At 34.9% G+C, this 11378-nt stretch overlaps 2 protein-coding genes across 2 annotated transcripts in view; both read left to right on the top strand.

Annotated features, from left to right (window-relative positions):
• LOC105626717 (carboxyl-terminal PDZ ligand of neuronal nitric oxide synthase protein) overlaps positions 1 to 4945 on the top strand; it is a 16861-nt gene extending 11916 nt beyond the window's left edge. Inside the window, exons 6-11 of the mRNA XM_012208016.1 lie at positions 828 to 1023; positions 1221 to 1345; positions 1797 to 1982; positions 2306 to 2488; positions 3885 to 4160; positions 4472 to 4945. Of these exons, the coding sequence (XP_012063406.1) occupies positions 828 to 1023; positions 1221 to 1345; positions 1797 to 1982; positions 2306 to 2488; positions 3885 to 4160; positions 4472 to 4945 (1440 nt within the window). The remainder of the gene's footprint in view (positions 1 to 827; positions 1024 to 1220; positions 1346 to 1796; positions 1983 to 2305; positions 2489 to 3884; positions 4161 to 4471) is intronic.
• A 3735-nt stretch (positions 4946 to 8680) lies between these two features.
• Positions 8681 to 11378, top strand: part of LOC105626837 (transmembrane channel-like protein 3) — a 23656-nt gene continuing 20958 nt past the window's right edge. Inside the window, exons 1-5 of the mRNA XM_012208129.1 lie at positions 8681 to 8880; positions 9466 to 9703; positions 9819 to 10007; positions 10103 to 10338; positions 10662 to 10853. Coding sequence (XP_012063519.1) covers positions 8681 to 8880; positions 9466 to 9703; positions 9819 to 10007; positions 10103 to 10338; positions 10662 to 10853 — 1055 coding nt within the window. The remainder of the gene's footprint in view (positions 8881 to 9465; positions 9704 to 9818; positions 10008 to 10102; positions 10339 to 10661; positions 10854 to 11378) is intronic.

Raw genomic sequence — 11378 nt, 5'->3', positions numbered from 1 at the left:
TTAATACATANCTTTAGATTTTTATAATCAAGATTTAAAAATAAAGGAGACAAATCCTTGACGTCTAATTTCTCATACACATTAGCCGCGGATCATTTGGTGTATAACGTTTCATACATGTTTACGTTCTTTATGGCCTCGACAGGCTGAAATAAGTTCAAAGAAAGTTTACTCTCAGAGTAAACGATTCACCTTTGTGCTATGGAGTGACGAATTATCTAAATAAAAAAAATGTAGCTTACAAGAGGATCGCGCGGTGGATGATAGTATCCGCAGCTGCGAACATGTGAAAATTTGAAACGGATGCGAGAAGAAATCGTAAGCTATGCTTAAAAATTCTTTAAGAGGTACGGCAATGGCCTCGTCCGAACCGTCAACACCAGCAAGTCCTGGTCCTAGCAGTCCTCTAGGCTTTGAAACAACACCCAGGCCACGTAAAAAGCTTTCATTCAAGGAGAAACCGGAGACTTTCAACTTCTTCAAATTACGGAAACCGTCTATACGGCCGAGACTGATACACGCGCAAAATAGTATTGATCTCAGCTTCGATGAAAATCCTTTCGAAGAGGAAAACGAAGATCTTGATGAACTCGAGGTAAAATCTCTACTCTATTCTGATTATGAAGAAAACTATATTTTTCTAAACAATGGAGTATCGAGAAACGATCGACATAGGAAGCTGATGTATCTTTATTTATTGTTCTAAAATCTTGTTCTTTTATTAAATAATATTCTTATTATAATAATCAGATGTTGTTCTGCGTACTCGCGAAATTGCACGCGAGATGAGATTAGACGAGAAAATAAGATGAATGTGATTTAATTAGAGTCAAGCAATGAGGGTAGTCAGAACAGTCGGGCAAGCTTTCGAAGTGTGCCATAAGTTAAGCATAAACAACACTACGGAGGATCGAGGAGAGAAAGACGGGGAGAATCACGGTGAAAATTACGGTGATGTTTACGAGGACCAAGACGAAATTCCTAACGAACAATCTCAGCCTTCTCCGACCCCGGTACATAAAGGTGAATGTCAATGATACTATATATAGGATAACCAATTTTTACTGTTTTCATCTCTTTTGATTTTATTTTAATTTTACGACAGAAGTAATTTTAACAAGATCAAGTTATATAAAAATAATAAAAAAGATTCCTCTTCAATTCCTTTATTTTCATCTCCGCCTCCGTTTGTAACGCCTGTCACTTCTCTTGTATTTCAGACATATCGTTATTGGGGGATACTGAAGATTCGGTACACGAGCAAACATCCGTTACCTGTCTACTTCGATCGCATGATGGACCGGCGACGACAACCTCTACCTCACCAATCAGACAGTCGCCGTCGGTGAGATAATTAGAAACGTATAAATAGGATGAAATCGGCGCATGCTATTTTAAAATAAAATCGTCATTAACTGAACCTGTATCATGCAAATGAAAGATACTTTGCGGAATGCTTTGGCAGCTACGATGAAGTCAAAGCCTTAAAATAAAATAGCTCGTTATCTTACTCTTGCTTTACGGTAACATATTGTTTACCACTTTCCAAGTTCTGTCACTGGTACAACTCGTAAATTCTAAGACGTTTATGCGCTCCATTTCGCAATAGCTTGTCTTACTTTCTTATGAATTCCATGAAAATTCAATTCGTATACTTTGAAATAATTCTTTTATGTTTAACACATAGTGCCCTTTGCACGAACTCTTGCATTTTTTTTTCTTTTGTCGGTATCTTGCGTTATTTATAATAACGTACACAATTTATGAGTATCGATTTATTTGTTTCCTTTTTATAGGGCACGGTGACCTCCGAATGCGGAGGTTTATTGGTGGGAGGCGAATTAACAGCCCTGAAGCACGAAATACAGCTTCTGCGTGAACGTTTGGAGCAACAGAGTCAACAAACCAGAGCTGCTGTTGCCCATGCGCGACTTCTTCAAGATCAGCTGGCGGCGGAAACGGCAGCGCGTGTCGAAGCTCAGGTATAAATAAGTGAATCAATTACCAGAACACATAAATATTTCAACACTTACCTATGATTTATAATCATACAAAACGTAATTTATCACAATATCTTTCTTTGTCGCGAACATTTAGCAGACATAAAACGATTTTTTTTTATCGTTATTATCTTTTTCTATCCTTTTATCATATTTTATTATATTATCGATATTATTCGTGTATTTTCTTCATAAAAATGCGAAGAAAATACCCTTGATGAAATGTTCATCGATTATTAGACACAGAAAAGTTTTGACAGTTGGGATTTTACTTTAATTATGAATACGATTATTTCTCATTTTAGGCGAGGACGCACCAACTTCTAGTGCAGAATAAGGAATTACTAGAACATATAAGTGCGCTGGTCGGCCATCTGAGGGAACAAGAGCGTGTTTCCGGTGGTCATGTCACCTCGCAATCGCAAATTCCGACGCCCGCGTCCATGCAACAAAATGCAGCGGTTTCCGACCTGTCAGGTCTCGGCCAGGTAACGCTCTACCGAATTCCATGACACGAGTGCTCCGGTGGAGTTTGGAATCGAAGCACCGACTGACCGAAATGGCGTTGCATCTCGATTAATGTTTAACAGAATGCATCTTGTACTTCTTTTTTCTTTCTTTTTCTCTATTTTAATACTGTTAACGCCTTTTATACCGATTTCTCCTTTTTTTTAACTTTATAATAAAACGTTTTATACACACTTTTGATTTTGCACCTCTTCCCCCTAAATTACATTTTATACGGCGAATGTGTTTGCGTACCTCCGATTGTATAATGTTTCTTTTACATCCTGATGATTTAGCGGTGCACGCACTATGTTTTAGGCGTTTTCGTTTGGTGCCGATAAGACGTCGACGGCGAAAACAGCCGTAGCTTCGACTATTTGCATTTTTTGCGCGAGCATTTCCGCTTCGACTCTCACGGCGCAAAAATTACAAAACGACAATCAGAAAGATCGCTGATCGAAATCTGTACTAACATCGGTAAAAATAATCGGGGGGGGCGAACGAGTTTTGTACGTTGCTCGAATGATTTGATTTGATGAACGCAATGCGTTGCGATATATATCTTGTCTCTTGATTACTTACACGTGCATTTGCATCGAGGTATCTAATTGCGAAAAATTAATTTCATACTAAGATACGACTAATCTAATAACAAATTAAGCACCAGTATGACGGTGTTGTCTAACAGGTCTTCGCACGGGATTTTGGAGTACATGCTGCCAACGAATGCTAGGTAATATTATCACTCATTACTAAAATCTATCAGTGTAAACGATCATAGTCAGACATCAAAAGATGGCTCGGTTCCAAAATATCTAACAAAATATCCGAAAATAGAAAGAGGTAAGAGAACAAAGATGCACAGATTCAAGAATCTTTAATGTACAAAATTTTTTTGGATAATTCGCATTTTCTACATTAATTTAAATTCACATGTTAGTTATACGTGAATTATGTTCGAATTTGCATATATTTAAATATTCAGATTTAAAAAAATGAAGATTTTATAATATATATACAGGTTCTTAATTATACATATATATTAATGCTTCATAAATCAAATCTAGAGCTTAAAACATTTTAAAAATGAACATACGTATATCTACTGTATAACAAGAAAATTTTTTGAAATTGTAATTCAGAAAATATCATCTATTGTATATGATCTACATTGATATGACATATTTCTCTTCTGAATTTTAGATTCATCTCTTAAGAAATAATTAAAAATCATCCCTGTTATGAAAACAAATATATATAATTATATAATATAGCTATAACGTATAATAAAACAGAAAAGACGAGGGACAATTTTGTATCTCTTGAATATCATGGGCTTCAAAGATCTTGTTCCCCAAACTGCGTATTCTCGGATAGTGCCAACGGACCGGAGGCCAAAGTTCGCCATGGGAACTGGATCCACCGACCTTTCCTTACTGTACATATCCGTCTGAATCGCTGTATTCCGGTGGTCTCGGCGCTATGGGAATCCAGAGTAATAACACCGCCGCAGATCAACTACAGTTCCAAACGCAGCTGTTGGAAAGGCTACACAATCTAAGCCCGTTTCAGCCTCAGAGATCGCCCTATAATACACCGTCGCCATATGCGATGGGCCCAAGTCTACTTCTACCTCCGTGCAGCGGACCAACGGTGAGTATTCTTTGTCACAAGGCTGAATTTACATATAAGCGCTTTAATTTTAAAACATAAATAAATCGTAAACATAGCCAAATTATCAAAAACTGTAATGGTTTTCGTACTATTCATAATGAATAATTAGTATATAAAATTTTCTTTATTTTTTGTCATATATTTTAAATTCAATATTATTTCTAGAAAGAAATAAATTCCACGTAACACTTAATAAATTAATTAATTATTATAATTAACGCTAAAAACGTTATAAATCCTATTTCATTAATTTTCAAAAAGCATCTCCTTTACAAGTATCTCCTTTTCAGAATTCAGCTCAGTTATCGCCAAATTCTGCGTCCCTGCGAGTCTCTCAATCAAACAGTTTCTCCTCATCTCCGATCATGACTCACAAGCTCGAAAACTATGGGACGGATAATTCGGACAACGCTTTTATAAAACCTTTACCGTGCACTAATGATAAAAACATGACTCATCCGTCGGCCGATGTTAAAGCTAAGCAAGAACGCTTGGATCTTTCCGAAATACCTCCTATAATTCTGGATCCTCCACCACAAGGCAAACGTATGGACATGATCAAGAAAACGAGTACGAAGCAAAGTTTGATAGTTCAAGGCACGCAGGACAATAAGAATAATTTGCAGAATCCGAGAGGTTTGGCGACTATCTTGCGATCCACAGGTCCGCCGCCTTCCCGCACGACGAGTGCTCGATTACCCTCTCGCAACGACCTGATGAGCGAAATGCAGCGAACGATCTGGGCTCGCCACACCACCAAATGACAATGTCCAACCTACAATAATGCGAATCTACGTAATCTTTAATACCGAGAAACAAAGATCGATCATTTCGTTAGAATTCGAAGAAAACACATATCCAAATATATCTTATTAGTCACGAATCACGAGAAAAGTTACGCGTGGTTTGACTTAACGGACGACAGGGTTTGCATTTTCTTCTCGATCGCTCAAAGTCAAATCCTTCATATTTAGAGATTTTTAAGATATATAATACGTGATTTTTCAATACGTTAAATTGGAATGTAGAAAAATTATTAAACGAATTGTCAAGTGAAAATTTGTTGCCAATAAGAATTTTGAGAATATCTTTTACAAAGATTTGCTAGAACTCAGTACAGAGTCAATAAATCATATAGTATAGCAATATTCCTATGACGAACGTGGAATCGCGATTTTCAACAGATTGTACATTCGTTTATATCTTACGAGTTACGTCCATGGAATGTTTGTAAAAAATGAAACGATAGTCGGACGAAGTGAAATATAGTGGATATATACTTCACGCACGTCTCGCGTGTCTCCGAAGATACGTACATTTATTCATATCGTGACATTTACAGTGTATTTCCATGTATAAAAAGTCGCCATTTAGCGGACGAACTTGTGCCAAAAGTACCAATCGTCTTAAGAGAGTTTATTTTCGGTATATTTTTAAGTAATGTAAAAATAAAGATAAGCGTGATCACAGAATTATATACGGCAATTATATCCTTCCTATCCTTGCATCGCAGATTCGCTATCACATAATTAGCTTACTTGAGCAAAGTTTTAAATTAATTTAAGATCCTGCATTAAAAAAGTTATTAGAACACAGTAATATTGTATTAAAGGGATTTTTAATTTTACTTATATACAATTAATTGTTTTCTTCTCCAACAGCCCTTGGCCTTGCCCTTGACTTATAGCATTGAACAATTATATTCATGTTATGATTTAATATTCCTGAGTAAAATAATTCAAATGTATGTCGCGTGTGAGCGGATAAAACGTTCATTAATCCGATGAAAAAGAAAATGCATATTGGGATAGCTTTTAGCGTTAATGGCATTCGTTATTGCGAATATGCTGATGGCTATTCAAGTTTCAGCAGACAGTATGTCGACAGATCGTTACAAGTGACGGATCAGATCATTTCTAAAGAATATCAAATCAAGTATTGGTTTTTTACTCTTAATAATCTTGTCTCGCGTAAATTACTGTGCGTTGCGTACATTGATGTGGTGCTAATTAAACATTTCTTATTGTCAGCAATTTTTTTTCAGTTTTTTTTATATTCATATTTATATTCGATCTGAAATTACATTACATTATTTAAGTATTGCAGAAAATATTGCGTATACTTAATATCTCTCGGAAAATATAATTAATTAGATATCATCATTTGTAGTGTACGTATGCAAGTTGACTCAACTCTGTCGATGGACCAGACAAGAATTCCTGGTAGTCTAAGACTAGAGAAAACGTTACACTTTTCTGAATTTAGAACCACGCCTCGGACATTGACTATGCAGGTATTCCAATTTACTAAGAATTTCATTTATATCTTTTCTTCCTTTCGCGATTATTTCAGAAAAATAAAACTGGACAATATATTTTTAACTGTATATTGATTGTTTCTTTTGATTTTATTAGAACTGCCGACTTATATTTGAATCATTATTAAATTTTTCTAAATCTTAAAGAGAATACAGAGATAAATATATAATAAAAATATAAATATAATATAAATATATAAAAAATATAAATAAATAGATAGAATCGAGGATACTCTCCATAATTGGAAGTGAACAAGAACATAGGTTGTTCAAACATTATAACGGAAATAAATTGGATAAAAATAAAATAGCTTCTTACTATCAATAGTCTCGGTTCTTTCATTTTTCATATTATCATTCCCTCCTAACCCCCTTTCGCATTATTTTTAAACAATTTTATAAATTAGAGCACAGACTAATTTACAATCGATCGCCGAAGCTCACGAACATTAACGAAAATTACGTCAACAATGCGCAGTATGGGAATGATTTTCGTGGAATCGCGTGTAGCACAGTATAACGATAGTAATAATTCCCTTCGAGGAAAGTGATTACTTGCGAAGCAGAAGGGTGGAGTTGTACAAAAAACGAAAATACAACGATGGCTATTAACAGTATTAACGTGATTCAAACTCTCTCGATTTCTTCTTGCTATTTTTGCAGATAGTGAATATTTCCTTCGACATAACAATTGTCTAAAATTGCAAGACAACATCTCAGACTGCACATAATATTTATAAGATATTTAGAAAATATTTATAAATATTCATAAGATTTAATTTAAATATTTTGTAAATATTTTTGTGGTCTTAGATTGCATAAGTCATAAACATTTATTATAAATATTATGAAATATTTATTGTAAATATTATAGTAAATACTATAAAAATACTTAAATATTTTTGTAAATATTTTTGTGGTCTTAGATTGCATAAGTCATAAACATTTATTATAAATATTATGAAATATTTATTGTAAATATTATAGTAAATACTATGAAAATACTTAATGAGACATTATAATCCAAGTAAAAAATATTTAGAAGTTACAAATATTTAGAAGTTACCGATTCATACGGAAAGAAAAATTAATTTATATCTTTGAATCTATATCGAAATTAAATAATGCTGAATGAATGTCTTAAATAATACAAAATAAAATATATATCTTAAATAAGGTACATGTTTTATTTTTAATTATACAGAAAATGAAGAAATCGTGATTTTTGTCATAAAACTTATGATATGTACGAATATCACAGACATATTGATTCTTATTGATCAATGTAGGATGTCCCGGGGTGTGTCACGTCGCGTGTGACCTCGAATTAACGATTATCTGCAGACACGTGGATGAAAGGATTCAAGTCGTGTCAAAAAGAAACCGAGACAACGAAAGAGAAGATGTAATCGCATAGAATCCATTTGAAATTAAAGTTCAGTAATATTTCAACAAATTTCTGCGCTTGCATAAAAAAATCTTGACTCATATAAAATCTGAATTGTATAAAATTCAGGATTTAAAAGAGGTGTCATATTTTCTTGTCTTCGTTATAAACGAAGGATTGTAAAAAATCAGATTAAATGCATTTCGTTGACTGAGCCATTTAATCCTCCTATCTCTGTTATTTCGTAATTAATAAAGAAAGGATTCCCGATTTCGTTCGCAAACCGCAGTGATTTTCGGAGTGATTTTTTACGTAAATGAGTTTCAACGATCTTTCCGGGTCACTGAGCTTTTCATTACTCGCGTGACTCAGGGAGATCTATGATCATTTTCAAAGACAGTAATTGGTATCTTTTGCCGTACATAGGTGGGTCCGTCGTCATCCCCGTCGCAGTTGCGACCATCGGTCAGTCGACAGTCGGTTACATTTAGTATTGTTGAATGCCAGCAGAACGAGGATCTTGTTGAAGAAGATCAAAGATCTCAAAACGAACGCATGAATACGAGATTTCACAGCGACACGCAGCGCATCTCTATCGTTGGTTAGTGAAGATAATTTTCTCTTAACGAAGAAATGCCAAGGCATATCAATAATCTTTGAGTGACATGCGATTGAGGATGGAGAACTTTATTCAAATTTCTTTGAGTCTATTTCGCGTTTAACTTATGGCAATTTTCTATGATCTAAGAAGCGACATCCAAGCGAGCGAATCCGAGCGGAACCTCACCGGCTCCAATGAAGAAGTCAACCGCGAACAGCAAGGAAAATGACAACGAGGATGATTACTCGGCGTCAGTTTGCGCGATTATGCAACAGCGAAATTCGACACGACGACAAAGTCGGCGGAAACGACGTCCATCGTCGCCGTTCGGCGTTGACAACGTCGACGGTGTCGCGCGCCGTCGATCCTCGGTTTACACGACGAGCTCGGGAGAGTTAGTATTTACGACTTTCAAAAAGCTAGAGTGAACTCAAGTCCATTATTTGTGATGTCTTTATTTTATCGTAGAAATTGCGAGTTAGAATTAAATTAATTGTTTAATTAAAATAAAGCGGTATTTAAATCTCGCAGATTGTGTGAAGTTTATTCGCGCTCTAGTTCCTCATAACTGATGAGCTTCTTCACACTGCTAACATCATTGTAGCAAGAAAAATGCGAGTAGCATTTCACACTGAATATTATATGTGCAAAATTTTATTTATTACTAAATATAATATTCTAAAATACCTAGTTTCTTTATATAATTTTGAAGTTTATCTGTACATTTTACACTAAAAAGATAAATATAAAAAAGAAATCACATAATAATAATTAATAACAAAAAGTTACTCTTATCAAAGTCGTATAAAAAGATATATTCCAAATAATGACATTAGAAGATTCATCTATTTTATGATTACTTCATTATATTTTTGTTATCAATCTCTTATCGGAATTCTACCTCAATCACCGAATTGCTACAATGATTAGCACAACATTTAAAATAGTTATTAATTGAAGTCTTGGATTATAATAATAGCACGGTAATTACGATGGAAGAAAGCAGTAATCAGGAGCAGATTTTTGAGAATGTCAGTGTGCACAAAGAAGTTCTAAGTGCTATAAAGCAACAACCTTGGCCTCTCCGACGAAAGATCAAGCTCATACGGCAAGCTAAAGCTTATATCAGACGACACGAAGGCGCTCTGCAGGAAAGACTCGCTCAAAGTCACAACACTAAAGATATCATAGCACGCGTATCGCTTTTCATGACTAAGGTAGTGATTATGTTATCGTAAAAATTATAAAATTTTAAGTGATACTATTATTTAAGTATTATTTAAGTAAAACATTGATAGCAGCAAGGATCGTAACTGTTTTTCATCTATTTAGAAATGGCAGTATTTCCGACGTGAGTTGGTCAATCTGCAAACGTGGCTCATACCTTGGGAGGTCCGTATCATGGAAATAGAATCGCATTTCGGTTCCGCTGTTGCATCCTACTTCATTTTTCTCCGTTGGCTCTTCTGGATCAACCTCGTCATCGCAACAATTCTTACGGCGTTTGTTGCGATACCTGAAGTAAGATAATTCCAGTTAATAAAAATGACATTTTTGCTTTCAGGACAGTTCATCTGTATTGACAAGATACTTAACTTTTTTTAATTCTTTGCTAGGTATTGACCGCAAACGTGACTCTTGCCGGCGAGAGAAAGATTATGCTGCAAGAAGAGGCCATCAAGTCGAAGGATCTGTTAACTTTATGGGAATTCGAGGGTGTGTTAAAATATTCCCCATTTTTCTACGGATGGTACACCAATCAGGACTCGAACAGCAATTACAGATTACCACTGGCGTACTTCGTCACCAATCTGGTCGTGTACATATACAGCTTCGTCGCAATTCTGCGCAAGTACCGGCTATGCTCTCTTCATATTGTTGAATCTTATAGCGTCTTTTACTTTTAATTGACAGTAGCATTTTTTCAACATCTTTAGATAAAGTTATTTAGATAAAGTTAAAAAAATTCTAACTTTAAACAAAGTTAAAAAAATTGACACGTAATGTCTCTCTCTAAAGAACATACTTTACATTATTTCTTGAAGAAAGATGAGTTGCGAGTGTCCATTAAACAGAAATATATTATAAAATTATCTTTCGTTACTTCCGGAATTATTCCCATGATATATAAAAGTTAAAAAGTGACGAGGCAAGCACGTAAATACTTTGTTTCAGAATGGCAAAGAACTCGCGTTTGAGTAAACTGACCGAAAAGGAAGATGAATATGTCTTTTCATGGAAACTCTTCACGGGATGGGACTTCATGATTGGTAATCCGGAAACCGCGCACAATCGTATAGCCAGCATCATGGTGGGTTTCAAAGAAGCCTTACTGGAAGAAGCAGAGAAGCAAAAGGACAAGAGAAAGTGAGTTTTATACTTATATTTTAGATGAACATTATGCAACTACAACTATTCTTCTTTAGATTTTTGGTTTTACATATTCTTATAGCGTTTTCTCTTGGGGTACACTGGGTGCAGCCCTTGCACCGTATCAGTTACGTGTAAGCGCTAGACTCAGCTACACTACACTAGAGTGATGTACATTACATTATTATTGCGTTAAAACCCTATTCCCACTTGATTTCCATTTTTAAATTTTAAATGTCAGATGGCTCTACACCATCCCTTTGAGACGATGTAGCGAAATCCCACTTCGTGCATAAAATTTGCATTACACCGTAATCACGGAAACACGGTATATTGTCTGAGTGCACTAATGGGTGATAATGCAGTCAAGAGAAAACGTTATTTTATATATATATATATATATATATATATATATATATATATATATGTTGTCTCTAGTATACGTAAGTTAAGTTTAGTACAGACGACCTACTTCTTGTAGTAGACGTAAAGTTAAACTTTACTTCCTTTACTTTATTTTTA

This window comes from Atta cephalotes (genome assembly GCF_000143395.1).
Source record: "Atta cephalotes unplaced genomic scaffold scaffold00006, whole genome shotgun sequence".
Lineage (NCBI taxonomy): Eukaryota > Metazoa > Arthropoda > Insecta > Hymenoptera > Formicidae > Atta > Atta cephalotes.
Note: the sequence above shows the minus strand (reverse complement) of the source record. Positions and strands in the feature narration are given on the sequence as shown.